Below are 15,083 nucleotides of genomic sequence, written 5' to 3'. Positions count from 1 at the left end.
CGGAAGTGAATGTAAACAGCTGAGCAGGACTGCGCGTCATCCTTCTTCCAGCACTTAGGACTTCAGGAGCCACGACCAACAAACACGCTTTAAATCCAAATCTTGTCTTGGAGTTGAAGATTTATTCTTTATTCTTGTGAGAAACATGAGCTCAGGTTGGTTTCCTGATTATTTCAATGTTATTAAAAATATCTAATATTCAAATTAGTTTACTTTAATATTTTATGTTTAATGAATGATAATAAATATTTGTACAGTGTTTCAACTCGTGTTTGTCGCCTATGACCTTGTACGTCAATAATGACCTGATGTGGTTCAAAACATGGAAAGGTTTTCGGTGCATCCGTCTCTCATGGACAAGTGGAAAAGTCCAACTTACATCAACCATGAACCAGAAAGAGGAATTTTCTTAATTTGTCCAGAACCTGTTGACCTGAAACCTGCAAACAGATTGTTGGATTGGAAACTCTACAGACACAAAAAGCAGGAGTTCAGCCTGAGTTGTAATAGAACAAGGCTTTATTAAACCACTTTTACATACAAGTTCTCTGCAGTCTCATGCTACGGCCTCACCATGTTTAAAAATGCTAAACCATGCCCTGGCTACTCCGAGGAAACTTCCCACCAAAGAAAAACTACCAAACCACCTTCAGATTAGTGTGCATTCGAAGGATAACGATGATTGAAAAAAACCAAAAGGTTCAATCTTAGAGGTGAAGTATTGAAACTGAAAGGTTGAGATTCACAATGAGGAGGAGTTTGAAGACGGCCGAACTTCAGGAAGGATTTGAGGTAATATTTAATCACAGAAAAGTATCAAGCTCAGGTCAGTCACATCCTTCTACTCCTCAGTGTTGCAGCAACAACTTAAAGGTTTAATGCATCTAAATGAGGGACGAGCTCAGCGATGGACCTGCTAACAGGAGGTTGATCCACATGGTGGCCTGTACAGGTCCAATTCCAGCATGAACAAGAAGAAGCCACTTCACCATGGACCCTGCAGTGAACTGGAATACCACACGGGAAGAAAGTAAGAACGTCGAACCCGACGCTCGTGTGAAGGGTGTCACCGTGAAAAGTTACTGGGAGGAACAAGCCGCACGCCCACGACGGTACAAGAAACGAGTCAAGGCTTCATCGAGGATCTCGGTATGTCATCGTGATTCATCAGTACAAACAAAAAAAAGTACAAAGTCGAACAATTTGGCTTCAAACCAGACTATAAAATCCAATGCAGCATTTAGTTGTACGGATGTACAAGTCATGGAAGTGGTAATACGCTCAACGGTGCCAGGATGCAGCAAGCAGTACGGGTTCATATTCAGTTTATATTCATTCCTGATTCCCGCTGAGTCATGCTTCAAAAGTAGGAGCTGAAAAAAAGCAATCTGCACACTTTCTTTTTTCATGTTTATGATTGTTTACAACCACCAGACTGTCAACATGCTCTGGTAATACTCAGCTGGGTGGGTTCCACTGTGGTGTCACCAAATCAAACATGCACAGGCTCCGCTAACAACGCTAAAGATGCTAACTGCGCTCCTTGGCTCCAAGGTGAGAACGCACTCAGTTAAAATCAGTTCATGAGTGGATGAATGCTGCTGAAATCCTCAGCATTACTCCAGCAGTGTAAACATATTTAGGTCTCTCTCCACCCTGATAATTGAACTGATTATCATCACACTTCATTCTCACATTTTTTCCAATGAGTTTTGTAAAAGAGAGGAACAGAATGAGCATTACAAGTGTGAGCATGTGGTAGTTGAGCCAAATTTCAACAATTCAAGCACAAAATATTTCCAAAATTTGCAGATAGAGTGTTGTTAGGTGTTTGGATGTCACAACTCTGAACTGAGCTCCTCATTCACTGTTTATTTTGTTGAATCTGCAGAAATCTAGTCCTGGGCTTTGAGTGCTTCCTTGCTGCTGCCACAATGCTCAGTGTTGCATTCAAATACACCACACTCTCTTTAAACTGTGTGAATTTCAAGAACAAATATATTTGATAACAGGAAAAACCCTTAATTCTCTCGGATTCAAGTCCATGATTAATTCAAGTTAAAATGAAGTTTTGGTGTAAATCGTACCTCTACAGGTAAAATCAAGAGCTGGATCCAATTAAACAGGACAAACCAGCAGAACTGAAAGAGTGCAGAGTCAGTAGTTAGAGTTTGGGCTTCTGAAAGCTACAGCTTTTATTCTAGCAACATAAGAAAAAGTGCAGGTGTCGTCGTCGCCCGGCTCGCTGAGGTACCGCAGCGTGGACAGACGGGCGTAGGAGCCTCCCAGCTACAGGAGGCAGCAGGCCCGAAACATGGTCATCCCTGCCTGCGAGGCCGTGTGCAGAGAGACGCTCTCATTGGCTGAGACGAAGAGGACGGTGCCGCGCTTCAGCGCCATGTCGGACAGGGCGGCGGCGGACGTGGCCGTGCCGTCGCCCTCAATGACAAGAAGGATGCTGGCGCTGTCCAGCGGAGCGACCGTGTACTGCTTGATGGACGGCGGCACCTGCAGGCCGGAGAGAGAAACGACACTTCATCTGTGGTGATGAGGAAGTCAGCTTCAGCCAGAGTGAATGAGATGAATCAAACAATCAAAAGAACTGAGCGATTCAGGTCCTTCAAGGGAAAATGCATCATTATTGTGTTTTCAGTACAGAAAGGTTTTTCATTTGCACAGCAACATTTTGAAAATAATGTCCGTTTACATATAAACGCTGAAAACACTGCTACATGATAGATGCTGAAGTGTCCTTGGGCAAAAGATTGAACCCCAAACTGGCTGGGTGAATGCAGGGAGACTGAGGCCCAATCCCAATTCTCTTTTGTACCCCTCCGCCTACCCCTTAGCCCTACGCCTCCGCCTCCGCCTCCACCTCCAAAACGAGGGCAAAGGCAAAGGGATAAAAGTTTCAGCCCTTAGATTTGGGACACCTCTCTCCCTCTGCTCATCCCCCCCCGCCCCTCTCACTCCGTCTCATAGTTTTGACGTCATAATACGGCGGCGTTATATCAGCAGAGCTGATTTTCCAGTATGAGCATTGTCATGCCGTCCCAAATTCAACGTGTTGCAGTAGCTTGGTTGCTTTGTTTCGTTTTCCGCCTTTCCGACGGAAACATGGATTACTTCAGTTTTTGCGCTGTATTTGGACTTCAGAAATATTTCCTCATTCACGAAAGTGGAGGAGCTTCCTTGTTTGCTCGGGAGTCCCTGTTTTAAAAACACCCATATTAGAAGACTTTGGAACTATACAGTGTAATAATAAAATGTTATAAACACGGTCTCTACGAAACAAATACACACGGAAGCTACATACGGCGCGCTACTGCCATTCTTACTAGTATAAAACTGTTAGAATGTTTTTATATATAGTTACCATATTCATGCTTAATCTCAGTCTTATTTCTTCTGTCTTTATTTAGCAGCGTCACTCAGGCGCTGTTGTTTAACTTTGACTAATCATGTGTTCTGAGTCTTGGTAGAAGCACTCTGAGCAATATGATAAAACAGGAACATTGTGTCTTCCCCGTAGCACCATCTCGGTGGTGATCCATGCGTAGAGGATGCCCTAAGATTGTGCTTACTCTTGGTAACTGTCAAGCGCAACAACTTGTCTATTTCTATGATGCATATCCTGTAAACCCTCCCATTTGTTAATTGAAATAAAAAGCACAGGAGAACGGCAGAAGCTCAGAGCGGGTCAGGAACGGTGACTAGAGCACTTCCTGCTCGTTCTCCTCATGAGTAAAAGAAACTTACCCTTGTTGTCTTGTTCTTTCTTACAGATTTAATAAATGTCTATAGCCTAAACCTGACAAAAACACAACAGGTTTATATAACTTTAGAAGCATATATATATGTGAAATGCGAGTCCTTCGGCGCCATGTCCTCCTACCCCTCTGTTTAAAGTGTGCATCTGTAAACGCTCCATTTAGAGGGGTGCATAGCCCTTCCCCTCACCCCTCCGCCTCTGCACAGTAGTGAAATGAGACACCCCTCAGACTCTCGCGAACGCGCATTTCAGAGGGGTAGTGGTAAGATGAAGGGCTAAGGGGGAGAAATGAGACGCAGCCTGAGTGTTTGGTGGTCGGACGGGCCGAATGGCAGCTGTAGCTGCAAGCATAGTTTATTCACATGGAGTATGGGGTGAATGAATAATGCAATGTAAAGCGTCTTCATTAATTGGGCATTCGTATGGACAGATGAGGAAGTTGGATTGTTTTTAAAATTACTCAACTATTAAACTACCAAGTCCCAGGAGAGTCTGAACTGGGAGTCCTGACACTCTGGAGGAAACATTGCTGTCATTGTCCATCTACTGAGCATGTGCAGAAGGACTTTACTACGGCCGTGTTGCGCATCCGCAGCAGCAGCATTTTCAAAACTTGTGTTTCAAGTGTAAACCGTCCGTCAGATCACCAGAAACAAATGCTAATAGCAGGTCTGAATGGGTTGAAAGAGATCCGTCATAGCAATCCAGCCTGGCTGTCTGTCCATATGAATGTCCGTCTCCTTTCATTGTTAATATTTACAGCGTATTATTCTCTGCGTGCATGCATATGTGGTTTCGTTACAAAAGCAAAAAACAGCACCAGCTCGTGGCCTGGCATGCCAACGACATCGTTTTCAGAGTTTCTGCCGTTTCCGAGTCAACGGACAGTTTTTAAAACCTTTCAGTGTAAATGCAATACATTTCTGAAAGGAAAATGCAAAAACGAGGGGTTTTCACTTGAAATGTGTAAACGGAGCCGAGATGATAGCCAGTTGCATCGCCGCTGATCATGGAGGGAGAAACAACCTGAAGGAAGCCGGCTCAACAGAGTGAGTGACAAGAGAAGCAGATCCTACCTGTATCCTCATGACCGTGAAGTCTGGCACTGGAGGGTCGTACAGGGTCACGCAGGGGTCCGCAGCATCCTGAGCACATGGGAAGATTTTGGCGGTGGCCGGGGCAGGGCTGTAGCTCAGCATCTCGCACAGCGTGTTGACATCGATGTATTTGGGTGTGAGGCCAGCCCGCACCGTGTTGTCCGAGCAGGCCATGCACTCGATGCAGTCTGGACACAACAGCAGACGTGGACATTTAATGGGAGCGAAGCCGAGAGGTCCAATCGTCTCCTAATGGAAACATCGATGCTCAGATAGTCTCACGGTGTCGTGAAATACATTCCAGGAGCTATCGCTTCCTCCGCCTCCTCGCTCAGTCACTGACCCAGAAGGTATCATCTCAATGGGTGTGAGCTCAGCTACCAGACGTGTGTGAGAGGACGGAGAAACCATGATAGCAGCACTTCCGCCTCTCATCCTGTAGCTGCAGTGCGTTTCTGGCCTGCTGAGGCAGCTGGAAGCCAAGACGCTTGGAATACGTCTCTGTTATGCAGAGTGCCGAGCTTCTGAGGGAGTCAGACCAAAGGTCCCAGCTAAGGCAGCTGCAAGCATGAGGTGATGCATCGAGAAAGTCAGCAGAGGAGTTGCATCATTTGATTATTTTACTTTTTCTTTGTGTTTTTTTAGATCCAATAGTGAACATATCTTGAGAAGACCACACATTTCTGCTCCCTTTAAAAAAGGATTGGTGAGTCAGTGCGGCTCATTAGAGACGACAGTGTGACCATTTTATATGAACAGACTCGTATTGAATAATATTGAATAAGTAAACCTAATTGTATAATAATTAAAAATAAGAACAAAGAATATCCTTAAAATGTATCCAAAATTACTATTCAATGAAATTATACAGGTTTGTGGGTGTTTTAGTTGATGAGAGCCTTTCATGGGGAAACCACATCCAGTCCTGTGGTCATGTTTGTCATTTAGTGAAATATGACCACAGACCTGGAAGCTGAACAAACACTGGACAATTTAAGCCGGGGTGGGTAATCCTGGTCCTCGAGGGCCGCAGTCCTGCACGTTCTAGATGTTTCCCTGCTCAAACACACCTGTTATCATGATGAGGCTCTGCAGAAAGCTTGACAATTAGCCACTAATTGCTGTGAGGAGACATCTAAAACGTGCAGGGCTGCGGCCCTCGAGGACCAGGATTGCCCACCCTCTGATTTAAGCAGTTGAAGCCACTGTTTTCACTCATTCAGACATTTTTCTTTCTTTCTTTTTTTTAAATACCAGTGACTATATATCTGGTAAAAATTGTACTGGAATAATCCTCAACATCTTTATTTACATCAGATCAATTGAGCGACAATGACGCAACACGTGTGAACATTGCCTCAATCTGACGGTTCCTCCGCACTGACCTCCATAAAGGTAGGCGTGAGGCTCGTTGGCTCCCAGGAACATGGCCTGGCCCGGATCCAGGACCACGTGGTTGAGGAAGTAGATGGAGAAGCAGCCGATGTCTCCGGGGTACTGAGAGTGGAGGCGGAGCAACAGGTCGCCGTTGCTGCTTGATGTGTCCTTCCCCGCCGCACCTGCAGGGGGCGAAACAGCTGAGTGAGACAGACTAGCTGAAGATGACCTGATGACCCACTTCTCTGACCCGAGGACGTCACAAATCAGAGTATTTATATCACTGCTACAGAATATACACATAGATTAAGGTTCTTCTTGGACACGTGTCAAACTCAAGACCCGTCATGTTATTTTATGTGGCCCGCGAGGCTTAAAGGTCTGACTGTCTCAAAATAAATACCGTATTATTTCCAATAGACACGCAGTGTACAAGCTTGGGGGTTGCGTGTGAGCGCAGGTTCAAGCATTCTATAAAATACGGTAATTACATTTGCCTTGACATGGAGGCAGTTCTGCACTTATACATTTCCAGATTAAGATGTTCCCCGCGCCGACCCATGTTTCACCCGACGGCAAGAAACCTCATGTGGTGACTAAATATAAAATGTTTACACTATATAAATATGATATAACCCGTGAAGATTGCAATGTATAAACATCAATGCAATGTTCAACAAGTAGAATTGAGAAATACAAATGATCCCAAAATGTCCAGGAAGAGAAATATTGATACAGATGAAAGGTTGTTTCATGAACAACGGGAAGGAGAATATATGTTTGTGCTTCAATGAGAAAAAAACGGTTTGTCTTCTGCATTCTGAGGGTGTCGGTTGTCAAAGAGACAATATAAGTCCACATTTTAACACCAAGCACAGCAAAGTATGTCAAAGTTACACTTAACAGAGCAACTAGCAAATACATTTTTTTTTTTATATCAATGTAAATGTTATATTTGTAACATGAATAAGTAATAAAGTCAGAGTTATTTAAAATTAAGGAGCAGTTACATTTATTTTACATTATATTTGTTTACATTTAGTTACATTTATACTGTGTTACAGTTACATTTGGTCCTTTGAGGGCAGCCATGATGCTGATGTGGCCCTCGGTGGAAATGAGTTTGACACCCCCGCTCTGGGGTTTTTTTGGTCATTTATGAGGAAATAAAACGTGTCGAAATTCCACCAATAGGTAATTAAAGCCCTGTTCACACGACAATGTTTCCAGTTGTTTTTGGAAACAATATCCGTTTACACGGAAACACTGAAAATACTGTTTCCAGTGTTTCTGTGTAAACGGATACACTGAAAATAATAAACAGAAGGGTTTCAATCGTGGCTCGCACTTTTAGTGCTCGGACGCGGATGATGAAGTTAGTAAGTACAGCCACTAGTGGGTGCCGTTATTTCTTTATGTAGTGAACCCACACACACGGGCGCAGAGAACAATATGCTATAAATGGCCAGTACACAGACATTATTGTGGACGGACAACAAAGTTGTTTGCTATGACATTCAACTCTAAAACTACCAAGTCCCAGGAGACTGTGGACTGGGAGTCCTGACCTTCTGGAGGAAACACTGTTGTCATTGCCCATCTACTCTTGTGTGTGCAGAAGAACTGCAGTATATACAATGGGCATGGTGTGCATGTGCAGCAGCACAAGGTGAAAGTGCTCCAAAAGTTGAATAATACAATAGAAATCACACCTCAGATTAAATGGATTATACTGTTTGCTTTTGACACAATTTTTTATTTTTATAAATTTTTTTAAATACACGCGAGTCCCCAATACTCCATAAACATATCATGTTGTCTTTCACCCACTCTGCCAATTCTGTGAAACAAAGCAGAAATGGAACATGTTCCTGGACGCTCGGTGGGGCTAATCTCTCATTTCTCTCACCCTCCTCGGTGACTCTCTTCACCAGCATGTTGAGTTGATCGACGAACACTTTCTTCTCGCAGTTCATCATCCTGGTGAAGCACTTCTTCAGCGCCTGGCCGGTCCGCGCCGCATCTCCCACGCTGCACCGCAGCTCCTCTGCCGCCTCGTTCCCAACCAGAGCGTGGAACTCTGAGACAGCTGGTGCACACGGATTTAGTTTTCAAACGACTTGTAATGTACATATATATTGTATCCTGGTCCATCTCATCAGCTAATGATCCTGTGGCTCCTGTTGCACTCACATTTGAGGAAGCCCAGGATCTCCTCCACTGGCCTGAAGCCACACAGGCCCTGGAAGCGGGTGAGAGCGATGGCCATCTCTGGCTTGTGGTTGTTGTCGGGGTAGTGCTCCGGAAACTGAGCGTGGAGATGAGCGGCGAGCTCCTGGCCCACACAACAGACAAAGATGAGGATTACAAAGAGATGGGATGACTTTCGATGCATAAAGTAAATGATCTACGGCACAAATTCCCCTGTGCTGAAAGACATGGTGTTCTCACATCTGTAACTTCAGTCTCTACTGACTGAAGTTATCTACAGACAGATAAAACATCAGGATTTGAAGGCCAGTCTGAGTATTCCATGACTTAAAATTGGAAGCAAACGTTGAGTATAAAACACAACCAACATGCTGGCAAATATCTGACGTATTTAAAAAAAAACAATAAAAAAGATCTCATTCTTATGTTTAGTGCATATACAGACGATAAAGTTGGATTATTACGGTGACTTTCAACTGTAAAGCTACCAAGTGAGAGGAGGATATGGACTGGGAACATGACACTTACTGTCAATTGACTGCACATGTGCAGAAGAACTATCCAATATATGCTGGCGTGCATGTACAGTGGCTGCGTTTCCGCCGTCGACGGAGATGGAGCCCGCCCAGAGTGTTTTTTTTTTACCTTTTGTTTACGCAGAGTTGGAGCATTTTTGAAAAGTTTCCTATTTGGAGTAGTTTTCAAAAAGGAGCATTTTCAGTTTCTTTGCCTACTGTTGTGTAAATGGACACCGGGAACGCAACACAAATTCTGCCTGTTCACGTGAAAACATTGTGTAAACGGGGCCTTAAACAAACAAAAGTCATTCATGTGTATCCATTTTCTGTTTTTATTTATTTATCAGACTGAAATCCTCTTTATGCTTGTAAAGTGCTTCTCTCTTCCTTTCAGAAGAAAGAAAGCCTGCGAATGTCAAGAGTGTACAATCTCCAGGGAGAGGGGGTCCACAAGAGTACGTCGTGCACTCGTACAGCATTTCAAACTTAGTTTTGGACCATGTGAGTCTGGATCTCTCCTCCAGAAGTGTCTATTTTGGGAGACTCTTCTAGGAGCTTAAATGACTTAATATATTCCTCATGTAGTCACTACAGTGACTGTGTTTAACAGAATTCTGGTGCCTGTGTTGGACTGTTTTTGGTTTTGGATTGCGACGCTAAAGTCTTTATATGTGTTAAGGTACAGTTCACCACCTCAGCCCGGTCAGGTATTTATGAATTTATGTCATTCACAACTCTGTTGTGTGTTTTTAGGTCTGAAACTGAATCACTCCTTTAAATCGAATTAAACAACATGTACACAACATTTACAAACAAAAATGCAAAACTTTCATTGCGTTTTGGGCGTCCATTTACATGAGGTCGGTGCTCGGGGGCACAGGGATCACTACTTTTTCAAAACGCTCCATCTCCGTGCAGACAGAGGGAAACTCAACTTTTCTGCAAAGCTGCCAATACGCATGTGCGCCATGGCCGGAGTACATAGTTCTTCTGTACACGCGCTGGACAATAATAACAATGTTTGCCTCAAGAGTGTCATGAACTACCAAGTCCTTGGAGAACATGGACCGGGAGGGTCCATGTTCTCCAAGGACTTGGTAGTTTTATAGTTGAGAGTCACCGTAATGACAATCCAACTCTGGGGTCCATCAATACAAATGTCCGTGTTCTTCCGCTGTTAATGTTTATAGCATATTGTTTTCTGTATGCATGTGTATGTGGTTTCGTTACTAAAGCAACAGCAACACTAGAGGTCCAACATGAAAACGACAAGTTTTCGGCATTTCTGCCATTTCCATGTAAACGGACACTGTTTTGAAAATGTAGCCGTGTAAATCTGAAACAGTGAAACGATGTATTTTCGCTTGGAATGTTGTCATGTAAACTATGCCAATAAAAGATCCTCGTTTCTCAAATTGAAACTACAAAGTCAGCAGATGCAGATTTCTGCGTGCGTGCGTGTGTGTGTGTGTGTGTGTGTGTGTGTGTGTGTGTGTGTGTGTGTGTGTGTGTGTGTGTGTGTGTGTGTGTGTGTGTGTGTGTGTGTGTGTGTGTGTGTGTGTGTGTGTGTGTGTGTGTGTGTGTGTGTGTGTGTGTACTCACTCTGTTTGGGTGGGCCTGTATGGACAAAGCTGTATTGACCGACAGGACTTTGAAGAGGAAAGGCAGCTGACCCTGGAAGGTGTCCTTCACCTTGGAGCCCAGGCAGGCGGGGAAGTGTGCGATCCACTGGCCCAGGGTGGTCTGTGCGATCCTGTTGTCTTTTATCTGGGCATCGCCTTTAGGGTGGGCACCCATCCACAGCTGGAAGAGTGTTAACTTCATAAATGACTCTTTCGTGGGCGTACACTCTGTTCAGGTTAAAGGTTGCAGAACCGAGGCTGTGACTGCATTGAAATCAATATAAAACTCCAATGTTGACACAGCTGAAAATACAATCGAGTTCAACTTTACAACACACTTGCAATTTTTGCTGCTTCTCTAGTTTTTGTCTGAGACAAACGATCACTATTAAAATGTCTAGATAGAGGAAACCATCATATCACACACATACTGAACAATGTATTACATAATCTACTCGCCTGTGTGACCATGAGAACCACCAGGACCAATCGGGGCATGTGACATAGATGTGAAAATGTCAGGGCTGATAGAAGCTGAACTAATGACCTGCGCAGCAGCTGCAGCTAAATAAAGACCTCTGAAAGGCACCAATAACAAGCCTCTATGTTGATTACACACTGTTTCTTTTCAATATTGGTCCTCACCTCTGCGTAAGGTCTGCGGTCCTCTATGACCGCAAGTGGGTCTCCTCCCACCACCAGCCTGGCCACCTCGCTGTCCAGCCCCATCTTCCCCCAGGCGTAGTTCTGCACAGCGCAGGTCAGAGGAAACACTGCGGAGACAAGCGGTAAAGTGAGCGAATCCAGGATAACATTATAACATTTTTTGGAAGACACACCTAGCACACTTTTTTTTCCATCTGCTGTCCTCCCCCCCAGGTAAGGTTTATTAAAAAAAAAGAAAAGAAAGAAAGAAGTGCCCCCACCCACCTCCCTGCTTCACTTGCACAATATTTAGTTTCCACTGGGGTCATGTTGACACTACTTAATCATGGAGACTCTCAACAATGGAGCCAGCCCAATGGTAGCGTGGGGCTGATATATTAACAAGAGTGACTTGTGTGTAATATTTCCACATGTAACTTTAAGTTTACACACAAGGACATGAAAATGTCTTCATCTCTACACGAGACAAACCTTTCTCCACAACTGAGAACTAGTATAGTAGAAGCACGACTTGTGTGTGTATTCTCATTTGTGTGTCTGTGGTGAGATTTGTATGTGCATATCTGAATGTGTATATCATCATTTTGGGTATGTGTAATATGTGTTGTGCTTGCTTGCAAGATTTACAGAAACAGAAAAATCTGTCATACACACTCTTCATGCACACAGAAGTCTGATAGCTAGTCTAATATTGCCATCAACAACTTATAATCTCTCAAAGTGCTTACATATTGTAGCAGTAGAAGTAAACACACCACAGCTTTAGAATCATGTAAATATTGCACTGTTTCAGAAAAGGATGACTTTTGCTTTTTGTCATTTTTACTTGATTTTTGTGCCTCGGACTTCAGCCCTGTGGCTGCCAGGTGTTCAACGACTAGATCCAAATATATTATCTTGAAATTAGATCATCAAAAGTATTCTGTGGAATTTTGTGTGCTTATCTTTGAATTTGTAGATCATGAATGTAAGTGAGTGTGAGTGAATGTGAATGTGTGTGTTCTGCGATGGACTGTCGACCTGTCCACGGTGCGACCCTGCACATGATGAAGCGGTATCAGGCCCGCCCCTCCCTACACGCAGAACACGCGCTGTGCGTAGGGCCCCGCGATCCATGGGGGGCCCCATTTTGCGCAAGTGAATTGAATTTCCCTCAGGATCAATAAAGTATCATCATTCTCTGCAAATGCGCAAAGGATGCACGTGCATTTTGCTGAGAGGCGCGTAGAGCACCGCCACCGAGTCAGCCTGAGGCCGGAGAGAGAGAGGGCGAGAGAGAGAGAGAGGGCGAGAGAGAGAGAGAGAGGGCGAGAGAGAGAGAGGGAGAGAGCGAGGGCGAGAGAGAGAGAGGAGAGAGAGGAGAGAGAGAGAGGGCGAGAGAGAGAGAGGGAGAGAGCGAGGGCGAGAGAGAGAGAAGAGAGAGACGGCGTCCAAACATCAATAGGATTCGGGAGCTAGCAAAAGAAAGAAAAAGTCCAAACAGTCAGAGGCTCGTGCTTCACTTGAAGGTGGGATGTTGTTGAAATAAAAAAGAAAAAACTTTGTGGCATAAACTGTTTATGCCACAAAGTATTTTTCAGACGTGTGGATCTGTAAAGTTCTTGTTCCACTGTTGATAGAGGCTGTTCATTTGATTCGTTAGTAATTGTAATTTATGATGATGATGATAATGATGATGATGATGTTATTGGAAGGGGGGGCCCCAAAATAAAATCCTGCTTAGGGCCCCCACTTGGCCAGGGACGGCCCTGAGCGGTATAGACGATAATATAATGGATAATAATGGATAAATGGATTTAGTAATGACAAAACATTTGAATTTTTTTTATGTTATAGTGCAGACCTGCCTGGGAGCATGTAGAACCGAGTGATTTTATGTGAGCCATAAGGACCAGCTCTGCTTAACAGAGCTGAAATGCCGATCACCATGTATCGTGCACCCCAGGTTATAAGCGCCACGAAAACAACCCTGTAAAGCTGAGCCGACGTGACAAAGACAAGACACAGACACGTAATAAACTAAAGCTCTAGACGTCAAAACACTGATGTGATCGGTGTGACACGTTGTGATGTGGACTGTCTGGTCCATCAGCTCCATGCTCGGCTGAAGGCGTGGCAGCGGACACCCTGAGAGGGACCAATTCTGCTGGGATACATTTTTTGGCGAAACACCGGCCGGCTGACGAAGAGATGTTCATTCACAGAAAGTCCCAGTTAAAAGAAGGCTACGTTCACGAGCTTGACCGTATTAAGAAGCGCAGCTAAACTCGGCACCGTGCTTGAGACGAGTTTCAGGTGGCTTAAGAGGCCATGTTACGGCGCTTCTCGTCTCCCTGCTGTAGCGCTCCCGGCGCAGCTTTAAACAGCCGAGAGCAGGTCCACATTCAATGAACCGCGAGGCGGGAGCGCGCGTTGCTCACGAGACATTATCGTGTCGGTGAGCTAAATCGTGTGTCTTATAATGTCCATCTGCCCCTCACAACGCGAGGGGCAGATGCACAACGACATGACAGAAGATTAAAAACGGTTACGGAGAAGAAGCTCTCACTCACCTCTCACTTCCTCCATGGCTGAAAGGTCGCTGTCAGAGTGCGCGCGTGACGTCACGACTCGCGACTTGACTGACAACTCGTTTTCTCCCACCTATCAAAATAAATACTATCGTTTTCTTCCGCCCATAATAATAATATTGTGCTTTTTTGTGTTTGAAGATGAGATCACATTTTATGGCCAATCCACACAGAAAATATGCGTTATTAAAGATTACGATAGTTATTTTGTGATACTAATAGCAAAAGATGTACAGAAGCTTTTTCTTGTTGATTTTCTTCTTTTTCTTGTATCAGTGTACATGTCAAGCAAAGTGCATATGTTTGCATATAATTGTAGGGTGTTCTTTGTTTTTTGTGAGACACATGGAAGAGCAACATAGGATGTTGAAGGGAATGTCCGCAAAGCAAAAATCATACTTGAGTATTTAACAAATGAGCTTTGTACCTTTTATATGTGTAACAACAGCCATTGTTTTACACTCTTAGGCAGAAAATCAAAACAATGGTCCACCTATTTTAGCATTAGCAACGAAAAAGCATGGAGTTACCTTGTAATTAAGTCTCTTGTCTCAGGGACACCGCAGCTCCCACAGAAAGTTATAGTCAGGAAGTCACAACATAGTCACAATAATGTTGTGACAGATCATATGAGTTCCAGTTAAAGAAAATGTAAGAAAATAGTCTGGTTTCATGAAATCAAGTATTTAGAGTTACACTATGATATTTGGGGTTTTTCTGAATTATATAGCGGAGTTATAAATACTTGTAAAAGATCAAATTTTACACTTCTCTGCATAAAATTACGAGGGAACAAACCTTTACAATACTTTGAGATGTACATGTGTGAAGTCTCTGTGTCTTTCTCCCTCTATCTTTTCTTCTTCTAAATACTGACGTAAAATGTTTCACATATTTACCATTTAACTATATAACATGTTAAAAAAAAAACCGTGTATTATCTTTTGTGTAAAATTGACAAAGACCTGTGTGTGGTGGACCTGGGGAAGAACATGCTGTCTGTGTCCCCTGTCTCCATCCAGGGGACCAGTGTGGACATTTAATATGACCTTTGATATGCAGAACGATACCACAAAAAAAAATCCTTCTGGGAATAATGAAGTTTGTGTGTTCTATTCTATTCTATTCTATTCTATTCTATTCTATTCTAATGCCTTTCTATTCTATTTGCTTCTATTCTATTTGCTTTGATTCGATTCTTCATTGTATGGACGTTAAGCATATCATTTTCAATAATAGTGGGAAAGGGC

At 43.7% G+C, this 15,083-nt stretch overlaps 1 protein-coding gene across 1 annotated transcript; it reads right to left on the bottom strand.

Annotated features, from left to right (window-relative positions):
• Window positions 1-501: 501 nt before the first annotated feature.
• Window positions 502-13,839, bottom strand: mpi (mannose phosphate isomerase). Its single transcript, XM_080505601.1, has 8 exons — window positions 13,816-13,839; window positions 11,243-11,370; window positions 10,578-10,778; window positions 8,440-8,581; window positions 8,156-8,335; window positions 6,255-6,428; window positions 4,849-5,057; window positions 502-2,508 (listed from the first exon to the last, which is right to left on the bottom strand). The coding sequence occupies exons 1-8, from the start codon at window positions 13,829-13,831 to the stop codon at window positions 2,290-2,292; spliced, it is 1,269 nt and encodes a 422-aa protein (XP_080361727.1). The 5' UTR covers window positions 13,832-13,839; the 3' UTR covers window positions 502-2,289.
• Between the last annotated feature and the right edge of the window lie 1,244 nt (window positions 13,840-15,083).

This window comes from Blennius ocellaris (genome assembly GCF_963422515.1).
Source record: "Blennius ocellaris genome assembly, chromosome: 11".
Classification (NCBI taxonomy): domain Eukaryota; kingdom Metazoa; phylum Chordata; class Actinopteri; order Blenniiformes; family Blenniidae; genus Blennius; species Blennius ocellaris.
This window is presented reverse-complemented; position numbering and strand designations above follow the sequence as displayed.

Excerpts from the sequence above, each read along its gene's own strand:
- mpi (XM_080505601.1), bottom strand. Across the intron at positions 6,429-8,155 it reads GAAGAGAGTCACCGAGGAGG|GTGCGGCGGGGAAGGACACA; the intron begins GTGAGAGAAATG and ends CGCCCCCTGCAG. Across the intron at positions 2,509-4,848 it reads TCACGGTCATGAGGATACAG|GTGCCGCCGTCCATCAAGCA; the intron begins GTAGGATCTGCT and ends TCCGGCCTGCAG.